We start from the raw sequence: 22,498 nt of genomic DNA, 5'->3' as shown, positions 1-22,498 counted from the left end.
GAGGTTAAGGACACCCAGAGCATCAGTTTGCATCTCTCACCATCTTGGCTAATAGCCATTGGTAGACCTATCCTCCATGAATTTATATAATTATTTTATAAACACAGCTCAAAGGAAGAACTTTAAGCAGTTACTCCCAAACTAGGAACTTGGGTAGGGACAGCCCAACAGTCAACAGCAAAATAGCTGACACTTTACTGTGAGAAACCAAAATTACAGGAAAGGAAACTAGTTTTACCTTCAGGAATTTTTAATTAATCATAAAGCAGCAAGAAAGGGCAATAATACATTTTTTTGCAAGCCACCTTTAATGTTAAAAGTTGGAGAGTGACAAAAATATTTAAATGTCTTAGTTTTATGAATCTCAGATTATTTTTAAAAAGTTGTCACTTGTGGGGATTTTAAGGTAGAAAATTGTATCTTTACAGAAAAGAAAAGCAGAGTGGTGCCACACTGTTCAGGGCTTAGAAGCCCAAGTCACATTCAGTGTAAATGTTCCAATATCCCAGGGCTCTTCTCTTATTTTAAGAGGCTTCCCGTTCAACAGAATTTAAGCAACTGATTAATAAACTCCAATTTCAGTAACTTGCTTCTTCCCCTTCCCTTGTTGAGATTTAGCTGCTAAAAGACCTAATGACACTGTTGGCAATTTATCATATGCTTGCTACATAACAGCATTAAGTCCCTGTAATTCCTCACTCATGAAACTCGTTAAAAATGTATCTTCATTGCACTCTTTCATGTGTATGTCTCTTCTTAATACTTACTATTTGTAGAAACAAGCGTGTGATCTTTCATGTTTGTTTGTTTTTCTGTGATGCTGCAGAGTGGGGAAGTGGGGAAAATACAAAGGAAAAGAGACAGTTTATTTACAATGCTTTAGGTGAAAATGTAGCCAAACAAACATTGTTCCAAGCATGAGCCCTGCCTTGGCAATGGGCTGTCTCATGTTTTTGTGACTCCTGTACCACGCAAACACCTGCATAACAATAGTTTGCACTATTAGAAAATTTTGAAAGCCATACCCCTTAACAGATGGTACACTGAAAAATTAGAAGGGCTTTTTTTTTTTACAAGAGAAAAATATTGGGTGGTGTTTGCTTTGGACGCTCCATAGTGTCTGGATTTAATTTATTCACCCCCCACGTTCCCGGTCTGGTCACTAGAAACAAAAAGAATGTTAACTTCCCTTTCCAACAGAAATCTGCTCTAAATTCACTTAGAAATCATTTATGGTTCCACATATTGGCTGTTCCTATGAAATCCACTTCTGCAAATGTTTGGAGCCTCACACTTTGGTGCATTTTTCTAACATTTTGGAAATTAATATGCAATGCTGGCTCATTACCCTTCTTTAAAACTGAAGTAACTACATTTCCTCTAATTCTATCCAAAATTTCTTTCTTAGGCTTGTTTGTTCAGCAGCACATGCACACCAAGTTGAAAGTTTTTAAAAAGCCGTTTGTAGTTATCCAAGCACAAACATTAAATAGTCTGGATTTGTATGAAACTGAAAAAGCAAGAATTTTTGATCTAGAATTTTTTTCGACTGTTATAAAAATTTCCAGCCAAATATAACTTCTAGTCTGAAAGAATATGTGAAAACCCTTCATGAAATCCATAAAGAAATGTTCTGAGAAATATATGGAAATAGGGGTTGGAAGTAGAAGTGTCAGCTCAGCTAGAACTATAGCACTGCAGTAGCAATTCGGTGGCTAAGTATATATACTTTAATAGTGATCCAAACAATAGTAATTCTTTATAAAGTGTAGTTGGAGCTGCTGTGTGAGATTTACCATCTGTGACCAGGGTCCCAGTGGGGGCCAGCTATGGTCACTCAGCTAGGGTGAACTGCAAAGAATGGGTCAGACAATCCCCATAAAGCTGGTGGTTATTCCAATACTTAGATTTACCAAGGCAGCATAAAACAGCTTCTTTACCACCTCACTGGTTATTCAGAAGTCCAAACAACACAGTTCCCTAAAAGTGATCCAGCCTCAGGCCTCCATCCAGGTACCTAAGTCAAATATGATGATTTCTGAAAATCTTATTTCATCATATAAAAGAAAAGTTTCTACCAATCCCAAAGAATCGGACACATTACCTCCCAGGTTAATGAATGTTTCAGATCTTACCCAAATACATGCTACAGCCAATTCTTATTAACTAAACTAAAATTTATTAAAAAACAACACAGAGCATATGGGTAAAAGATAATATACATACAGTCATGAGTTCAATTCATTGAGGTTCAGATTCATAGCAGAGATGGTGAGCTTCGTAGTTGCAGAGTTCTTTCAGAAATAGTTCATAGGTTATAGTCTAATGTCCAAATATCATATTCAGAGCTTATCATCATAACTGGGACCTCAGTCTTGCAAATCAAACTTCCTCTGATGAAGCCTAAGCAGATCTGAGATGACAGAATCAGGGCCCAAGGATCTTTTATACAATTTCATGTCTTTTGACAAGTTGGGAGTTTAAAAGGTAATTAGCGTGACTTTGAAGGAGATCCATCATGGGTAATTAGCTATAGAATTAACATAAGGCAATTTGCATGTTCCTCCACCATTTGCAGCTTATTTGCTATACATTTCAAAGAGAGATGAATACGGAGATCTCCTGTGTTTACAATTCATTTAGATGATGTTCTTTTGACCTCTGATTTATCAGAATACAGCATAGACAGGGACTGTTGATTACATTGTCTGAGGACCCTACTCATACATATGTAAGAACACAAAACCACAAACATTATCTCGCCACATGTCTTTTGAGGGTTGTTTATTTTGCAGGATGTTTAACCCTTTCTAGCCATGCGTCACACTATCTTTTTAGGGAAGGCAAATATTTGCATGTAAATAGGTTGACAGCAGATTAATATGACCATTGCGCTGTTTTTAATCATCTGAGAACCCTTCATAAATAACAGCCACTTCAGTGGGATGTACTATATTTTCAGTGAGCCCTATGCAGTGAAACTACAGCTGGTCCTGAACAGGCTGATTTTGGCTTTTAAATGTATTTTTCCCAGAGTTGTTCAATGTTATCCTTTTTCCACAGTGAAAGAAAGTATTTTAAATGTAATGGTTTTACTATCTCTCCATTCTTCCTTGTCACTCCCCCACCCCCAAGCTGTCTCCTCAGTAGAGCTAGGCAAAAAAATTTCAGCAAAAAATGCATTTTTCGGTGTCTGAAACTGTTTGCTTAATTGGGGGAATAGCGTCAGGGGAAAATGTCAATGTTTCAATTTGACTTTTTACTTTGAAATGACATTTCAATTTTGAATCTGGCCAGTTTAAAACAACACACACAAAATGTAAAAAACACCCCAGAAGGCTGAAATCAAAACAAAAAACTTTAAAAAAAAAATTTGATTGGACTGAAATGTTTTGGGTGACTCAAAGTGAATATAAAAACTGAAAAAATTTCCTTTCGCGTCAACTTAAAACATTTCAGATTTTTTCAAAATCAAATTTTTACAAGTCTTCTGATTCAGTGAAAAACAAACATTGGTTCAAATCAAACTGGAATTTTTTTCAGTTTTTCTTGTTTGGCTCCTGAACCGAAAAATCTAGTATTTGCTCAGCTCTACTCATTTAATCTTTGGGAGGTGGGAGAGAATTTCTTTTTGTGGCTTTAAAATGTGGTCATCTTGATTCTGGTAAGGTGCTTTTTAATATTTTGGCTTTGACCCAGCTTGCAATGAGATGGATAGTAGGATGGGTTTCCCCTTTTTCCAACTGGCTCAGAAATAATATTAATAGATGAGAATACAGTGAAATAGGAAGTAATCTGAGTTCCGAGCAATTGTTTAACAAATATGAGTCAGTTTTGTAATTTGTAGCTCTTTATTTTTGTAAACATCCTGCTTGATCTAAATAAAAATTGGGGGTAGGGGAGATGTTCACACTCGGTATTATTTTCACCCCTCTTAGCCAGAAGGCCAAGAAGCTAACTGATTCTTAACTTCTCTGCTCCTTGCTCCTCCCCTGAAGTCCTACAAGTTCTTTTAAATCTTTTTTTTTCTTCTTCCCTTCACAGTGGTAGTCGCTCTTCTAAAACCTTTAAACCAAAGAAAAACATTCCGGAGGGATCTCACCAGTATGAGCTGTTAAAACATGCAGAAGCCACGCTTGGAAGTGGTAATCTCCGGATGGCCGTTATGCTGCCAGAGGGTGAAGATTTAAATGAATGGGTCGCAGTTAATAGTAAGTTGACTGACCTTTTTTACATGAGTTGGGCAGTGATGTGTCTGATAATGGATAAGGACAACTGCATAGCTGTCTCTTGTGCAGTGTGTGGTTTTTAATGCACTGGTCAGTCTGTATTGTACTGTAATTGAAAGAGTAGAACCGTGGTGTCTATTAGCATTCACAGCAGCTAAGTGGCTCATGGTAAAAACCCCTCTGTTCCATGTCGTGAAATTATGGGTTTTTCCAAAACAAATTGCTTCTCTTTGTGGTTAAAATCTAAATGCTCGTTCATAAATCAGATGAGCAGTGAAGGGGAAACACCAACACTGTTTCTAGCAAATAACTAAGTATCAACTGAGGCCATGTCTACATCTAAAATTTTGCAGCGCTGGTTGTTACAGCTGTATTAGTACAGCTGTATAGGGCCAGCGCTGCAGAGTGGCCACACTTACAGCAACCAGCGCTGCAAGTGGTGTTAGATGTGGCCACACTGCAGCGCTGTTGGGCGGCTTCAAGGGAGGTTCGGGGAACGCGAGAGCAAACCGCGGCGAAGCTGGTCTCCTTTCCCGGTTTGCTCTCTCGTTCCCCGAACCCCCGAACAAGCAGGTCTCCTTCCCTGCGGTTTGCTGGGTGGTTCGGGGAACGCGAGAGCAAACCCGGGAAAGGAGACCAGCTTCGCCGCGGTTTGCTCTCGCGTTCCCCGAACAAGCAGGTCTCCTTCCCTGCGGTTTGCAGGGTGGTTCCGGGAAACGCGAGAGCAAACCGCGGCGAAGCTGGTCTCCTTTCCCGGTTTGCTCTCGCGTTCCCGGAACCACCCAGCAAACCTCAGGGAAGGAGACCTGCTTGCTCGGGGTTCGGGGAACGCGAGAGCAAACCGCGGCGAAGCTGGTCTCCTTTCCCGGTTTGCTCTCGCGTTCCCGGAACCACCCAGCAAACCTCAGGGAAGGAGACCTGCTTGCTCGGGGTTCGGGGAACGCGAGAGCAAACCGCGGCGAAGCTGGTCTCCTTTCCCGGTTTGCTCTTGCGTTCCCGGAACCACCCAGCAAACCTCAGGGAAGGAGACCTGCTTGCTCCGGGTTCGGGGAACGCGAGAGCAAACCGGGGAAGGAGACCAGCTTGATTACCAGAGGCTTCCTCAGGTATGCTGGGATACCTGCTTATTCCACGGAGGTCAAGAAAAGCGCTGGTAAGTGTCTATATTTGATTACCAGCGCTGGATCCTCTACACCCGAGACAAAACGGGAGTACGGCCAGCGCTGCAAACAGGGAGTTGCAGCGCTGGTGGTGCCCTGCAGATGTGTACACCTCCTAAGTTGCAGCGCTGTAACTCCCTCACCAGCGCTGCAACTTTCTGATGTAGACAAGCCCTTAGAGTGTTTTACTCCTTCAGATTCCAGCTAGTGGTGTGTTTCTCAACTATACATGCTTCTCCACACTGAGTTTCAAACATTTGCTTGGATGAATACTACTCAGGGTCAAGTCTGAATGAATGTGAAGATTATAAACGTGTATATATAGAATGTCTTTCGTCTGCCCTCAGCAAATTCTAAGCTTTTTCTTTCCATTTCCAAAGCTAATCTCTTCCTTTTGTTCCTCCCAAGGCGTTAGCCTGTGTTCTGGTAACTTCCTGACTTGGTTACTATAACTTTGTCCTCGCTGTTTCTCCTATCACTTTCTTCCCATCCAATTTATGCAAAAGAGATGTCCAAATTATCATGCTTTCTGCCTGCTCTAACCATGTTTCCCCTTCTTCTTTCTCCCCCTCTGAATATTTACACTGGCTTTCTCTCTTCTGTAGTAAGTTCAAGGTTCTCCTCACTTACAAAGCTCTCTTGAGTACCATCCCTGCCTACAACTCCCATCCTTTATATTTTGCACATGCCTCTCCTTATCATTCATTTTATCTCCTTTGTACTGCCTTTCCTGGTGTCCCATCATCTTGGAACAAACACTCAGGGAGCCAGCCCCCTACATTTCATGGAGAGTTTTGGCTGTAAAAACCGGATGCCCCATGTAATTTTGATATTCTACCTGTTGTGCGTTCAGACTGTAGAATCTTCAAGGCAGGAACTTGGTGGTTTGGTGTGCTTCCCCTGTTGCACAATGTCGTATACATTGATGTGCAGTATAAATAGTACCTTGGATGAATGTATATTTTAAACAGTGTGTTTCCTTTCCACATTTTATGCTGCTTGGACAGTAAAGCAATACTGCCCACCTTGACCTTCTAGTTCCCATGCAGCCACACGATGCTATGGTATGAGTTTCCAACATTACAAGGGAATATTTAAATCATCGAAATAAGTCTTTTACAAAATTTAGCATTAATCAATTTTTTTTAATCTAAAAAGCAAACTAATTTTTCTGACTAAACATTACCAAGGATGCTTCATATACCAATTATACTACTCCTGCTTTCGGTAGCTCTCCAGTTTGCCACCATCAAAGCTATTAAAAATGGCCTGTAAAGGACAAACATTGGGTTTGTTACCTTTGTAGGATATATAAAGAAGGCCTAATGTTGTGTGCCCTCCCTAGTGGAAGGGTATGTTCTCCTCATGCTGCAGGCACAGCTGTACAAGTAAAGCCATGTGCCTCCGTCTGAGGGAGCAGAGAGGGCAATGTTTCAAAACTGCTGGGCAGAGAACAATGGAGGAGAAAAATGGAACTTAGGAATTGCCCTGCCAGATCAGACTGGTGCTGTGTCTCAGCTGATGTCATGTCTCGTGCCCGTGGCCAATATTTGGTAATTCAGAAGAAAATGGTAGGATCCCTGAATTGGGTAATTAAGGAGTTACTTGCCCGTATAAGTTTCTTCCTTATCCCGACCAGTGGGTGGGATGGTTGGCTGATGCATGAGGGTTTATGTATCGTTGAATGTAATTGTAGATTTCCTTCTTATCCATATAAATGCCTAACCCTTTCTGAATCTTGCCAGATCTTGACCACTCTGATAGTTTGTGGCAATGGGTTACGTAAGTGTGTCAAATAGTTGATCCATTTTACAAAATAGTTTTATTATGGGAACTTCCAATGAAGTTGAAAGGCAAAAAAACTAAAATATTTTTAAATTATTGGGTTAAACATCCTACATGTGCAATAAACATGTGAGCTTCAGAACCCCCTTATGAGAAACCTGCTATTCTCTTTTTTCCAGAGAAGGAAGAAATCGAGGTACAAAATTTTAAATGTCTTCCCCAAAGACACCAGTGACAGATGTGGAAATAAAACCCACAAACCTTGGTTCTTTAGTTGTTTTAATCAGCAGATAACACACACTTCCATAACTGTAAGAACTGCTTTTAAAAAAAAAAAACACTACAGCCTTCAGCTCTGTGACTGAAAAGGGGAAATTAACAGGCTAAGGCACTGCATTACATATGTCAAAAAGGGATGGCCCACATTATGCTTGTTTGTCACATGCTGATGAATTTGGAGGTTAGGAGATGTGCTTCATGCCCTTTTGAAACTCAGGGCTTGGCTACACTAGAGAGTTGCAGCGCTGGTGAGGGGGTTACAGCACTGCAACTTAGGATGTGGCCACACTTGCAAAGCACGGCCAGCGCTGCAACTCCCTGGTTGCAGCGCTGGCTGTACACCCGGTCGAGCCTTGGGTGTAGGGATTCCAGCGCTGGTAATCCAGCGCTGGTCAGTAAGTGTGGACACCCACCAGCGCTTTTATTGACCTCCAGGGTATAAGGAGGTATCCCAGCATACCTTAGAAGCCTCTCTGGTAATCATGCACACTCCACTGCCCTGGGCTCAGCTGACCCCTCCTTTAAATGCCCCGGGAATTTTAAAAATCCCCTTCCTGTTTGCTCAGCCAGGTGTGGAGTGCAATCAATCATTCAATCAATCAGCGACCATGCCTCCACGCCCCAAACTAGCCCCAGCATGGAACAATTCCGAGCTGCAGGACCTCATCAGTGTTTGGGGTGAGGAAGCTGTGCAAGCACAGCTGCGCTCCAGAAGGAGAAATTATGATACCTATGGGCAGATATCGCAGTCCTTGCTGAGAAGGGGCCATGAACGGGACGCGTTGCAGTGCAGGGTCAAAATAAAAGAGCTGAGGAGTGCTTACTGCAAAGCCCGTGAGGGAAATCACCGCTCAGGAGCTGCCCCCACAACCTGCCGTTTTTACAAGGAGCTGGATGCCATACTTGGGTGTGACCCCACTGCCAATCCAAGGACCACGATGGAGAGTTCAGAGAGAAGTGGGGGAGGGTGTAGAGGAAGCCGACAGTGAGGCTACTGGGGTGGAGGGAGACACCCTGGAGTCCCAGGAGGCATGCAGCCAGGAGCTCTTCTCAAGCCAGGAGGAGGCTAGCCAGTCGCAGCAGCTGGAAGTTGCTGATGAGGAAGAAACTGAGGAGCGTGCTCGGGGTAAGCAGATTTTTATGTTTTGGGAGAGGAGGGTTTGGGTTATGGCTGCCAGCATGCATGCCTAAACGTGGAATAGCCCATTGATTTGCTCTATCACGTCTCTGTAATCTGCCTCGGTAATCTCTTGAAAAGTTGCAGCCAGAGCGTGCACAATGTGCTTTCTCAAGTTTATCGGGAGAGCCACCGTGGTCCTTGTCCCGGTCAGGCTAACTCGTCCGATCCACTGTGCAGCGAGGGGTGGGGGGACCATGGCTGCACACAGGCAAGCTGCATAGGGGCCAGGGTGGAATCCACATTGCTGTAGAAGACCCTCCCTCTCTTCCCAGGTAACATGCAGCAGTGATATATCTGGCAGTAGGAAACCCTGTTGAGAATTTAGGGATACTTGAGTGCAGGGCGCCAGGTTCATGTTCCCCCTCCAGCCCCGCGGTGCGTTCCGGTCTCCACACCCTCTTCCCAGCAGGCAGCCAGCCACGCGGTGCGCTCTGGTCTCCCTCCCCCCACCTCCCAGCAGGCATCCAGCCCCGCGGTGCGCTCCGGTCTCCCCAGCCCCTTCCCAGCACGTAGCTAGCCCCGCGGTGCGCTCCGGTCTTCCCCCCGCCCCAGCAGGCATCCAGCCCCGCGGTGCGCTCCGGTCTCCCCTCCCCCTTCCCAGCAGGCAGCCAGCCCCGCGGTGCGCTCCGGTCTTCCCACTCCCCCTTCCCAGCACGTAGCTAGCCCCGCGGTGTGCTCCGGTCTTCCCCCACCCTCCTCCCAGCAGGCAGCCAGCCCCGCGATGCGCTCCGGTGTTCCCCCACCCTTCCCAGCAGGCAGCCAGCACAGCTGTGCCTTCCCCCCCCCTCACCAGCAGGCCGGCAGTTACGTGGACCCCCCCTCCCCCCGCCAGCAGCTCGCCACTTTCCTGTTCACTACTGTCCCCTGTTCAGGACACCAGCTACCTCCTGTACCCAGTGCAGATAAACCCCAGTGACCCATTGGTCAATTCCCCCTCCCAGGTGCACTCGGGGCAGAAACACTCATCCCATTGCTCGCCATGACTTAGCTTCCCTGGCCTCTCTGTGTTATGTGAGGTATGTGGGAAGGATGCTACAAAAAGTCTAAAAATTCCTTCACTGTGTGATAATAAACAATGTAGCCTCTGTGTATTACATGTTTCTATCTATGTTTTTTTTAGTGACCTTGACTAATGCAGCCGGATCACCGGCCTCACGTCGCTTGCAGAACTTGAGAAGAAATCCCAGAAAATCAAAAGAAGAATTGATCAAAGCAGTTATGATTCACTACAACAGAGAAAGTAGGAAGACGCAGGAATGGAGAGAGAAAATGTATGACTGGAGGCAAACAGAAAGCAGGAGAAAGGAATTGGCTATCAAAAAAACCTCAAAGCAGATGATAAGCCTCCTGGCTCACCAAACTGACTCTTTCGAGTCTCTCGTAGCCATGCAGGCAGATCTGTGCCGTGGTAACCCACACCCCTCCCAAAGCTCTCTTTCTTGTTCCCCAGTATTTGCACGAAACACCTTTCTCCAGCAGCCAGTTTCTTATTACCCCCAGCTGCCCCCAACACCTGTACGATCACCTACCAGCCCTGATAACTATAATTCTTACCCTGTGCACTCCACCCCCATTACCCTGCAGCATAGTAATCCTGAAGTGCAGCAGACATTGAACAGTAATCAAAACAGGACATATTCAAACCTCTGAATGTACAGTCCACCACCCTAACCCCCCTGGCCTTTTATGTACTGTACTTTGAATAAAGGATTTTATGGCTTTTACAATACGTTTTATTATTGCAGGAAGTGGTAAATATTGTACCCCAAGGTAGAACAAGGCACAGCAAAGGCACCAAACATTACTGTTGGCTCTCAGCATCAAATTGCTCCCTTAAAGCATCCCTAATCCTTGAAGCCCTTTCCTGGGCCTCCCCAGTAGCCCTGCTCTCTGGCTGTGCAAATTCATCCTCTAGGCGTCGAACCTCGGAGGTCCATTCCTCACTGAATCTTTCACCCTTCCCTTCACAAATATTATGGAGGGTACAGCACGCGGATATAACAGCGGAGATACTGCTTTCCCCCAAATCTAGCTTCCCATAAAGACACCTCTAGCGGGCTTTCAAACGGCCAAAAGCACACTCCACAGTCATTCTGCACCGGCTCAGCCTGTAGTTGAACTGGTCCTTGCTCCTGTCAAGCTTCCCTGTATACGGTTTCATGAGCCATGGCATTAAGGGGTAAGCGGGGTCTCCAAGGATCACAGTGGGCATTTCGACGTCCCCTACTGTGATCTTGCGGTTTGGGAAAAAAGTCCCGGCCCTAAGCCTCCTGAACAGGGAACTGTTCCGAAAGATGCATGCATCGTGCACCTTTCCAGGCCATCCTGAGTAAACGTCAGTGAGACGCCCACGGTGATCCACAAGCGCTTGCAGAACCACGGAGAAATACCTCTTGCGATTAACGTACTCTGATGCCAGGTGGGGTGGTAACAGAATAGGAATATGCGTCCCATCTATTGCCCCTCCACAGTTAGGGAAACCCATTTCTGCAAAGCCATCCACAATGTCCTGCACGTTCCCCAGAGTCACAGTTCTTCTTAACAGGGTGCGATTAATGGCTGTGCAAACTTGCATCAGCACCATTCCAACGGTGGACTTTCCCACTCCAAACTGGTTCGCCACCGATCGGTAGCAGTCTGGAGTTGCCAGCTTGCAGATTGCAATTGCCACCCGCTTCTCCACTGGCAGGGCAGCTCTCGATCTCGTGTCCCTGCGCCGCAGGGTAGGGGCAAGCTCAGCACACAGTGACATGAAAGTGGCTTTTCTCATCCGAAAGTTCTGCAGCCACTGCTCGTCATCCCAGGCTTGCAGGACGATGTGATCCCACCACTGAGTGCTGGTTTCCCGAGCCCAAAGGCGCCGTTCCACAGTGCTGAGCACGTCTGTTACTGCCACAAGCAATTGAGTGTCTTCAGCGTCAGGCGTTTCAATATCATCGTCTGACTCCTCACTGTCACTTTGCAGCTGAAGGAGTAGCTCCACTGCCATGCGTGATGTGCTGGCAACATTCATCAGCAAGGTCCTCAGCAGCTCAGGCTCCATTTGTAACAAAAATCTCAGAAATCGCGCTGCAGAATCACAATGCCGCCAAACTGCTCGGAATGTGTAGCAAAGCACCACGGGGCGTTGGAACAGGAAGCGGAAAGACCCGCACAATGCACCACTCCCAACAGCTCTGCAAGTGCTGTAAATGTGGCCACACTGCAGCGCTGGTAGCTGTCAGTGTGGCCACACTGCAGCGCTGGCCCTACACAGCTGTACGAACACAGCTGTAACTACCAGCACTGCAAAACTGTAAGTGTAGCCATACCCTCAGAGTGTGGGCTTCAAAGCAATAACAGTCACACTGTCAAAGCTGTTGTGGTTTTGGGCATGTCTGCATTTAAGGAGACATCGAGGTTAGTGGGATTTTGGGGGATTGAGAATTGGAAACCTAATTAACAGCTCTTGAAGAATGGAAAGTTAAAAATTGGCTGAAATATACACAATCTACTTGTAGTTCTTTTGATATTAAAATTTCCTGTTAAGATTTTAATAATTTACAGTGTGTTTTTTTTTTTTTTTTAACAAGTGTTAACAACCCTTCCTTTCCATGACTACCTCCCCCTTCTCTTTCCCCTTCCCCATCCCCGAATGATGTCTTGCCATTTGCTGCTACTGCTGCTCCAAAGACCGTGCACTAAACACACGATCCACCAGTCTTGAGCTGATTTGCTCCTGGGTGATTGTGCTTGCACAATGCAGTTTATAGCCTGTGTTTACTACATCAGCTGAAAAGTGGGATGAACTAAAACAACTGGCAGGAATTTACTGGGCATGCTCTGCATATAGTCTATGAAGTAACTTTCCTTAAGTGTCATTTATGGAGCTTAAAGGATCTCGCATGTCCTCTCCCCTACTTCAGATACTTACATTGACAATCCTTGAGTTCTGAGTGTGGATCCCTTTTCCATGAGGGGATTGCCCGAAAGAATTCCCTTTAGAGCAAGTTCAGACCTTTCACTGGGGGTTTGCTACTGAGCAGGGCAAGTTATTTTCTTAGTGCCCTGCCTGAAGCTAGGGTGACAAGGTGTCCTGAGTTTATAGGGACAGTCCCAATTTTGGAGTCTTTTTCTTATATAGGTTCCTATTACCCTCGACTCCCTGTCCCGATTTTTCACATTTGCTGTCTGGTCACCCTGCCCCAGGCTCAACCCCAGCCTTGGATAACAGGTTCAGTGAGACTGAAATGGCTGAGCATGATGTTTCATGTAAACACTGCAAGACCCACAGTGCTCCCTAGCGGTCTGCAGATTGTGCTTGTGAGAGTGCTGCATTTTGTAACTGATAGCTCTGTAAATGTCACCTTCTAATGAAGGCTATCAATACAAAAATGTCTGTCTGAGTGCTCCAAAGATGAGCCAATAGAATATCAGCTACTTGTGCATTGGGAGCGAAGAGCCTTATTCTTAGCTGAACACTCATTTAAATGGCATTTAAGGACATGATTTGTTTGTCAAGCTCACTGAATTGGGGCATTAATTGAGTATTTTGGGGATCCATCTCAGCATGACATAGGCATAGAAGCGGCCCTAATTTGGTTTCACATACCTTGCCCCAACTAAGATAAATAGTGGAAGGTTTTAAGTCTGTTAGGGCTTGTCTACACTGCCACTTACAACGCTGAAACTTTCCTCACTCTGGGGGGTGAAAAAACACCCCCCTGAGTGATGCAAGTTTCAGCGCTGTAAAGTGGCAGTGTAGATAGTGCTACAGTGCTGGGAGCCACGTTCCCAACGCTGGGAGCAGTTCCCCTCACGGAGGGGGTGGGTGGGTTATTTTTTGTCTACACAGCACTTTAACCTAAAGGTACATCTACACAGCAAGCAGCAACCCATTGCAGAGCCCAGGTCTACAGACTCAGGCTTGCACTAAAACTCTAAAAAGGCTGCATAGATGTTTGGGCTTGGGCTCTGAGGCCTACCCCCCATAGCTGGGCATCAGAGCCTGAGCTCCAGCCATAGCTCGAATGTCTACAGTGATGCCAAAGTGCAAACCTCAGGAGGCTGAGACTGTAGACCCAGGCTCTGAGACATGCTGCCTCGGGCTGCTGTTTCCTGTGTAGAAGTATCCTTAGTGCTTTTCTTGAGTCTGCAGACAGACGGAAACAAAACTAACTGTGCATCTGTTCACATTGTCAAAACTAGCCATGCAGCCAAAAGGGCTAGAAACTTCATTTAGCAGTGACAAAATGAAATAATAGATTTTGTAATTTGTGGCTGTATCTGTCTAAATTTCACATCCTTTTTTTGGTTTGTTTTTTGTGAGTAAAATATCATAGACCATCTTTTCTTGTGGATTTGTATTACTTGAGCTCACCAGCAGAGACTATAACAGTAGCTGGATTCTTCCTGGGTGGAAGGCAGATGGGAATAATTGCGGAAAGACAGATGGAACCTTTATCCCCATGAAGTGTTATGCATAGAACCGGAAGTATTTAATGCTTACCAATCACAGATTTGTTCCATGTGATTGATTCCCCTGCTTTAATTTTGCCTGTAATTTACATTGAACTGAGACAAAATATGCTCCCAAAGCATTCCTTTGGGTGGCATTGGAGCAACATAGAGACTGCCAGCTGAAATCAGGATCAGTCAATAGGGGGAAAAAGTAGGCTTATTTTTATAAATTGATTACAGAAGCCAAGCCTTTCAAAAACAAGAGCTTAAAGTTAGACTCCTAAATAAGAGGCCTGATTTTTAAAAAGCACTGAGCACCCAGCACCTCCTACTGAAATGGGAGCTGCTGAGTGCCCAGCAATTTTGGGGGAAAAAATGTTTAGGCTCTATTTTAAAAAATGTTAGCCTAGATAGATTATATATGGTAACTGTTTTCCTTCATTGCGAAAGGTGCAATATTATTAAATATTTCAGACAGCACTCTCCCAGAATGTGTAATAAGCATTCCCCCAAAATAAACAAAAGCTTAATGAAATGCACTGCTATATGAAATGCAATGTTTTTAAATACATTAAAAGGCTAAAACATAAATTCTTAATAGTTGGCTCATAACCAGCAGAACAGAAATCATTGTATGGCAATGGACTTTAATATAACATTTATACGCAATTGTCTATTTTGTCTGTGCCTCACATTTCCATTGTAATATTTACAAAGCAATTAACAATGAGGAAGCTTCATCACAGAACTCTATACACCTGTTCAGCAGTGGGCATTTTGTAATTAGAACTGCATGAAGTTTGCACTGTTGGTAGACTGTTACCAGACTGCTAACTGACCTGTTCACATTCTTTGCAGCCGTGGACTTCTTCAACCAGATCAATATGCTTTATGGTACTATTACAGACTTCTGTACAGAAGAGAGCTGCCCAGTGATGTCAGCTGGCCCAAAGTAAGAATACTTGTTCTATATCACTGAGAGAGTACAACTTTTGAGATCAATCTCTATTTGCAAACGTGTGATAATGCTCAGTTCCTCTTGCATTAAAGGTGACTTACAAAGATGGAGAAAATATTGTGCCCTCTCTTGTTGCTTTATGATATAAAAACAAGACCTGACACTATACGGGGACAGGGGGGACACTGAGGTTCTCCCCCGCCCCTAATCTTAGAACTATCATGAATGTCCAATTTGATCTTTCCCAGTGAGTTCTCTAACAAAAAAAAGTCTCTGTAAGGCAGACTGGTATCCATTTAATCCCCTAAATGACGGGTTGGGGATACGGAAAGCTTTTTTTTTTTTTCTTTCATTTTATTCTTTTCATTTTTCATTTTAGTTAACTAGATATTACAAAAATAATCAACCACAGCTTTAAACAGTCTGACTGGAAATCCCTCCCTCTCTCAATTGCTGAAGTTTGAGTTACTTGATACATATCATCTTGTACTTCTGCTAGTTCTGCAGCTGTCCAGTGTCTTCCAGAGTGGAAAATACCTAAAATTCTAATGTAAAATAAACTTGGAAACAAACCTTCTGTGTATTGAAAAGAGCTTGATATTACTCACAAATATTTTATAAAAAAGTGTGCGTGTGCATCGTCCCTCTCTGTCTGCTTTTACTTCCATATGCAGCATGAACTCTGAATTTGTAATGTGTTGTTAAGGAATACAGTGAAACTATTCATCTGCGATACTTTTTATCTGATTAGAAGCAAGCATGCTGTGTTTACTTCGTGGGCTTAAGTTAGTGATAAAGATTTGGAAGAGGGCTTGTCTACCCACGCAACCAGCCTCGTGTGGTGCAATTATACCAATATAAAAGTGCCTTCTACTAGCAGAGTTTATTCCCCTTTCCATATGAAAATAAGGCCTGGTCTAGACAACAAAGTTAGGTTGACATAAGCTGCCTTGCATCAATCTGGTTGCACATGTGTCTACACTTACATTTGTTTCCCGCTGATGTAAGTGCTCTGTTACAGCCAGGCAGTATTAGCACCTCCCCGAGTGGCACTGGGTCATCATTGTACTGAGGTTGACACAGTGTGAGTGTAGGCACCGCATTACCTGTGTCAACCTGAACAAATCTCCAGCAGCTGTCCCACAATTCTCGACAGAGACTGCTCTGGTCACAGTTGTGAACTCCACTGTCCAGGGTTCACTGAGACTGGAAGGCCGCCCTCTCTTTTAAAGCCCTGTACATTTTTGAAATGTCTTTTCCTGATTGTCCAGTTTGGTGAGCATGCCTACCAGCTCTCCATTGTTGTGTGCAACTGCCCAGTTGACATGCTGGCTACACTCTCCAGACATGCTCTGGCCTGGAGATAATTCTCTCTCCTTGGTCTGTGTGGAGAAGATGCTGTAGAAGTGTGGGCATCTACAAGTAGAAGTGGTACGACAGGGATCAGCAGCAGTGCTGCGTGAAAGCAAAGAAGCTGTGGCAGGCATATCAGAAGGCCAGGGAGGTCAACAGTCGATCTGGTGCTGAGCTGCAGACCTGCCACTTTTACAAATTGCTGCATGTCATTCTTGATGGAGACCCCAATACCACCCTGTGGACTACTCTGGATACCTCTGAGGAGCTCAAGTCATTGGCCCCTGCTGTGAATAGTGAGGAAGAGAGGAGAAGAAAGAGCAGGAGGATGGGGGACATGTGACCTGGGGCTCCAGTTACGACACAAACCAGGGCCTGTTTGAGGCTCCACTATAGTCCAGTCAGTCCCAGCAGCTGAGCATGGGCAAGCCCGATGCAGTGGAAGGAACCTTCTGTAAGTGTTTTAAAGTATTTCCCATTACAATGACGTGCCCCCAGCCTAACAAGACACACCTATTGACTTTTCATTAATTTACTCATACCAGAAGAGGTAGTGGTACAACAAGAAGACGTAGAGTTATCTGCTTTTCGTTCCCCTGTAGAATTAGGCAGGAAGGCCATGCAGCGCAGTTTGTTTGTGTGTACCAGGATGTCTCCTGAATCCTTCTGAGATCTTGATAAAACTTCCATGGCACTATTCTGCAATCCTCTCCCAAAGGTTTCTAGGGATGGCAGCCTTATTTCTTCCTCTAGGTAGGACTTTCCCATGCCAGTCAGCAATAACTTTGGTAGGCATCGTTGCAGGAAACAGGCTAGCAGCATACTGGCCTGGGTGGCTTCGGGACACCAATAGCAGCTGTGCTCTCCATGCCTTTGTTACCCTAAGAAGTGAGATATCAGCTAAAATCGCCGCCTGTGGAAAACAGTGCCAGTATTCAATACCGTTGCCCTTTACCCATAGTTCCATGCAACGAAGCAATTCTCTCCTCATTTCCCTTCTCCCTGGTGGGACGTACTCACTATGACTGGTGCTGTGAGTGGTGCCAGTCATAAGCATTCTGAAGCAGAAGTGTCAATAAGCATGTCTTATTTAAAACTCACGGGGAGCGAGGGAAGGGAGTTCTGAATCTTAACTTTGGCTTTCCATTGTCACTATATTGACAATGGTATCTCTGGATGTTTTTCTGTAGCTGCTGCTGTTGCAGCCTTGAGGGTTTTCCCCTCCACACCTGCGGAACACCCAAGCCAGAGAAGGAGGAGAAAGAAGAGGACTTGAGATGACATGCCCAGTGAGATCCAGGACATAATGGGGCTTCTCTGGCAGCAAACACAGATGCTGCAGACTCTTGGGGCCTACAGGTTCAACAATCATGGGCTCGCCTCCCTTTGCAGTCCATGGAAAACTCCATTACAGCACCTCCCTATATCCCCCTCAATGTTCCACATGGCATCGGGCCACATCCTGAACCCTTCCACTCCTCCCTACAGGAATGTTAAGGAGAACCATAGCTTCACATCCACTGACATGTGAAAACCATGGTTGCGGTGTGTAGCTAAAATGGACCTGAATGTTTTTTCCACTTAAGTTCTGTTCCATACATTTATTAAGGCTTTAATGCAATTGCCTTTAATTTGCACAGAATTTATTTTACAATATTTGCCTTACTCAATAAAATTGTATTGTTTGGAAAATAATTAATCTTTTACTTCCCAGCATATGCTACAGAATGCCTAATGGTAGTGACAGCACCCACTTGCTGTATGGTCTGACACAACTCACTGGATCAGTAACAAACAGTGTAATAGTGAGAAATGTACAGCGAGCACCACAAAATAAATAGGTGCATTGACACTGTTATATTCATAAATGTACACCAAGTACAGTACTCCACAATTCCTAACAAGCCCCAAGACAGCAGGGCCCAGGTAGAGCACAGTGGATCACAACTCATTACTGTGGTTCTCTGTCAGTGTTTTTTTAAAGCCTCCCAGAGCCATATAGCTCCATGTTGAGCTCTTCTAATAGCCCTTGTGTCTGGCTGTTCAAACTCAGCAGACAGCCGCTCTACCTCTGCTCCTCATCCTGGCAGCAACATTTCCTCCTTTGCTTCAAAGATACTATGCAGGACACAGCAGGCTGCTATAACCATTGGGATATTTTTCTCACTAAGATCCAATCTTGTGAGTAAACAACACTAGCTTCCCTTCAGTCTGCCAAAAGTACATTCAACTGTCATTCTTAACCTGCCGAGCTGGTAGCTGAATCTTTCTTTGGTGCTGTCAAGGTGGCTGGTGTATGGCTTCATGAGCCAGGAGAGCAAAGGATAGACTGGTCTCCCAAGATCACTGTTGGCATTTCAACATCGCCTGTGGTGATCCACTGGTCGGGAAAGTAGGTCCCTGCTTATAGCTTTCTGAACATTCCTGTGTTCTTAAGATGCGAGTGTCATGCACCTTCCCTGACCAGCCCACTTTGGTTTTGGTGAAGCATCCCTGGAGGTCCAGCAGTTAAAAACTAGCCCTTTCTGTAGATGTACACTGTGGCAAGGTGGTCTGGTGCTAGATGGGGATATGCGTGCTATCTTCACTCGACTGCGGTTTTGGAACCCTGCTGCTGCAAATCCATCCACCTAAGTCCTGCACGTTGCCAAGAGTCACAGTCCTGCAGGAGGCGATTAATGGCCCTGCACGCTTACATGACATCAGCCCCCAGAGGGGATTTTCCAATTCCAAAATGATTTTCCACTGACCGGTAACAGTCAGGCATTGTACGTTTCCACAGTGCAATCGCCACTCACTTCTCCATTGTCAATGCAGCTCTCGTTCTGGTGTCCCTGTGCTGGAGGGCTGGGGCAAGCTTAGCCCACAGATCCAGGAATTTGGCATTGCACATCCAAATGTTCTGCAGCCACCACTCATCATCTCAAACCTGCAATACAATGCAATCCCACCAATCAGGGCTCATTACTCTGGCTCAGAAGCAGTGCTCCACCATCTGCAGTACTCCTTGAACAGCACCAACAATCTTGAATTGGTTCTCGCTGTGTCTCACAGCCTCTGCCTTCTACGAAATTGTCATGTTCTCTGCTGATTTGGTTCTTCTTGCAGCTCTGCAAATACCTGAGGATCAGGCATCCTGTGCTTGCAATTTTCAACTCAATAGTGCAGGCTCCATGCTTCCGTCAGAGATGTCAGACAGCGAGAAGGGCCATGCAGGCTTGTGGGATTTTTTAAAAAGGTGGGAAAATTATGGGATATAGATGACCTTATGGGACGGAGAAAGTTGCTTGCCTGGACGGTGACCCGTTGCTCCCAGGTCACCCCTGCGTGACTCATTTCTGTCTGACAGTGCATTGCCAAATCTTCCCAAAAGGCAGTGCGCTGAACGGTGGGACCAAGCACCTACATCCCACCACAATGGAATACCCGCACCGCACAGAACGTCAACGCGCGCAGTGCTGACACATGGAACCAAGTATGCATGTGCACAAGTGGTATACTAACTGCATCAGTTTTATGCCGATGTAACTTGTGTTGACAAAAGTTTGCTATGTAGACATGGCCTAAGATATGCCAGTATAAGGTGCCTTTATTCAAGTATAATTGCATCTACACTAGGACTTTTACCAGTAAAGTATTGTGGTTAAAAATCCCACCTCTAATCAAAAGTGATATGATAAAAGTCAAAACTATGTAGGCCATGTCTTGAAGTTTTTTCCTTCAGGTGGGTCACGGTCAGAGCTGCTATTTCTAATAAATAAATAAAATAACCTGAAGGATGTGAGATCTGCCTCTAACGTTTTGTGAATGTTATATGTCTCTGATTGTTAGCGTGTTGCTTGTCATGTTTCCAAAGGGTGGAGGATGTACTCTAGCATGTTGGAATTATTAATAATGTTAGAAATTATTAATATTAATGTGGGAGACCACTGGACACTAGTATAACCATAAATTCCTTGATTAAGTCCAAAGGCCGGATGGTATTTTATACAATTACTCTATATGTGCCTTATGGCCTAAAATAAGCAGTCACTGCACCCAATACCATAACAAAGGGCTGCTCTACGAACACAGTAAGGTTGACATAAGGCAGCGTACTTCGACCTGATTGTCACTGTCTACACTACAGCCTTCCTCCTGCTGATTAAGTGCCCTACTACACCAACATAATAACTGCACCTCCACGAGGGGTCCAGGCCTTACGTCAGTGTGGTTAGGGCAACACAGTGTCTGTGTAGACACTGCATTATTTACATCAGCTGTTGGCACTTTTGTCAATTTCGTGGCTAGAGCCCAGCTGTCTCCCGCCAGCAATTCCCAGAAATGGGGGTGTCCCATCAGCTTGGTCTACCCACACTTTCAGTAAGACAGATACGCATGTAGGCTCCTGAGTTAAGAGCCCTTTGCTATTATTGTGCTTTGTTCCTATTGATGAGATTAAGTAATACTTTGTTTTGGAAAGGCTGTTTTATGTCCCTGTTCTCCCACTGGTCATAGCTCGCGAAGGGAAGAATAGTGGGGCTCGCTGCAGAATCACAGGTCGTATACAGGACCCAATCCGAGAGTGGGAAAATTGCAGGATTCCATCCCAGAACAGGTGAAGGCAAGCGATCTTAACTTTTAAGAGGGTTGCACTTAGGAAGACAGACAGTAGTCAAAGGTACAATTAGCTCTGAGCTGTGACAATGAAACAGGAGTATTGACAAAAATAAATAAAGCAGAAGTAGATCTTCATGGACCATGAGTCTCATAAGCTGAAGTGAGCTAATTTGAGAAACTTTTGCCAGGCACCTTTTTGTTGGGGGAACGGAGGGGAAGATGGAGAAAGGTGGGGGAGAGAGACAGTGTGTGGGGGGGGAAGGAAGGAAAGTTCTTAGAATTTAAAATGGGGATGATACTTACCGATACTGTAAAGCACTCTGAGATCATCAGATGTGAAGCATGATATATGCTAAGTATGTATTACTACTGCTACTGATATTTATTATTTAATTTGGTTTATATGCAACCTTCTAGTTAATCACTACAAAAATACATATGTTAACTTCCTGTGTCCTGCTGTCTGGTTGCAAAATCCTTCTAGAAAAACTGAAAAGTGCAGGATATATAGATTTTTGCCATAAATTTTTGACAAGATGGGTGTAGCACTATTTTGTTATATTAAAAGGGAAACAAATATCTGATTAGTGATGCACAAAAAATGTAGCATATAAATGGTTCATTGTTGCAAATCACTGAGACATCCTGTCAGTTTTCAAAGCAAAATCTGAAAGGTTTGTTTTCAGAAGCTTATGAAATATGTAACCAGACTGAAGATCCACTGTTGTGTGAAAATAACCTTCCCTCTAGCATGGGCATGGAGTCTTGTGCATCTGCTGAACATTATTAGGGTTTAGTCTTTGCAAATCCAAAGATAAATATTTGAGGTAACCCCCTGGAAGTGACAGATTGGGCTAAAGCACTTTTTTGACATGCGGAATCCTACCTTGTGTTCTGGGCAAGCCTTAAACGCAAGCAACTTCTGGGCTTCTGTATCTGGGGTCTCTGCAGCTCACACTCACTACCTCTTTCCAGCAGCTATCTTGGGCCTTGGCTACTCTTGCAGGTTAGCGCGCCTTAAGTCAGCTCCGGGCACCCTAACTCTTGAGGTGTCCACACTGGCATGGCACTTAGAGTGCCCGGACTCTGCAGCTGGAGCCCTCCTGGTAATCCACCTCCACAGGAAGCATAAAGCTTGCTGAAACGCCCGGGTGTCAGTGTGGACGACATGTTGCATTACTGCACTGTGACTGGCCTCCGGATATGTCCCATAATCCCTTGAAGTCAAGTGGCCACTCTTGTCAGTGTTTTGAACTCGGCTGCAGGCATGGGGATATCCCCTTTCAAATCTCTGTTTCTAACAGCCAGCATGCTTATCTGCTCTGGAACAAAGCAAACCATTACTGTGGAATGCTGCTGCCGAGGCAGGCTGTGTGTGGGGAAGAGGGGGCGGGGGCTGATGGAGTTCCCCCTGCTGCTGTCTGAACTTCCAAGACAGCATACTGACACACTCCGCCCCCCAAAACACACCGTCTCTCCCCCCACATTCACACTCCCTGTGATAGCTACCACAATG

The 22,498-nt window shown here is 44.9% G+C and overlaps 2 protein-coding genes across 3 annotated transcripts in view; both read left to right on the top strand.

The window, feature by feature from the left end:
• The window catches only part of MOB1B (MOB kinase activator 1B), a 72,126-nt gene that overhangs the window by 40,319 nt on the left and 9,309 nt on the right, over nt 1-22,498 (top strand). For both annotated transcript variants that reach the window (XM_050945078.1, XM_050945079.1), the window contains exons 2-3: nt 4,045-4,211; nt 14,931-15,024. In XM_050945078.1, the coding sequence (XP_050801035.1) occupies nt 4,045-4,211; nt 14,931-15,024 (261 nt within the window). The remainder of the gene's footprint in view (nt 1-4,044; nt 4,212-14,930; nt 15,025-22,498) is intronic.
• Nucleotides 7,672-10,407, top strand: LOC127047109 (uncharacterized). The gene is made up of 2 exons (XM_050945065.1): nt 7,672-8,579; nt 9,754-10,407. The coding sequence occupies exons 1-2, from the start codon at nt 8,348-8,350 to the stop codon at nt 10,281-10,283; spliced, it is 762 nt and encodes a 253-aa protein (XP_050801022.1). The 5' UTR covers nt 7,672-8,347; the 3' UTR covers nt 10,284-10,407.

Source organism: Gopherus flavomarginatus, chromosome 3 (assembly GCF_025201925.1).
Source record: "Gopherus flavomarginatus isolate rGopFla2 chromosome 3, rGopFla2.mat.asm, whole genome shotgun sequence".
In the NCBI taxonomy this organism is placed as follows: Eukaryota; Metazoa; Chordata; order Testudines; family Testudinidae; genus Gopherus; species Gopherus flavomarginatus.
Note: the sequence above shows the minus strand (reverse complement) of the source record. Positions and strands in the feature narration are given on the sequence as shown.

Excerpts from the sequence above, each read along its gene's own strand:
- LOC127047109 (XM_050945065.1), top strand. The coding sequence starts at position 8,348 with ATGCCATACTTGGGTGTGACCCCACTGCCAATCCAAGGACCACGATGG. Across the intron at positions 8,580-9,753 it reads AACTGAGGAGCGTGCTCGGG|TGACCTTGACTAATGCAGCC; the intron begins GTAAGCAGATTT and ends TGTTTTTTTTAG.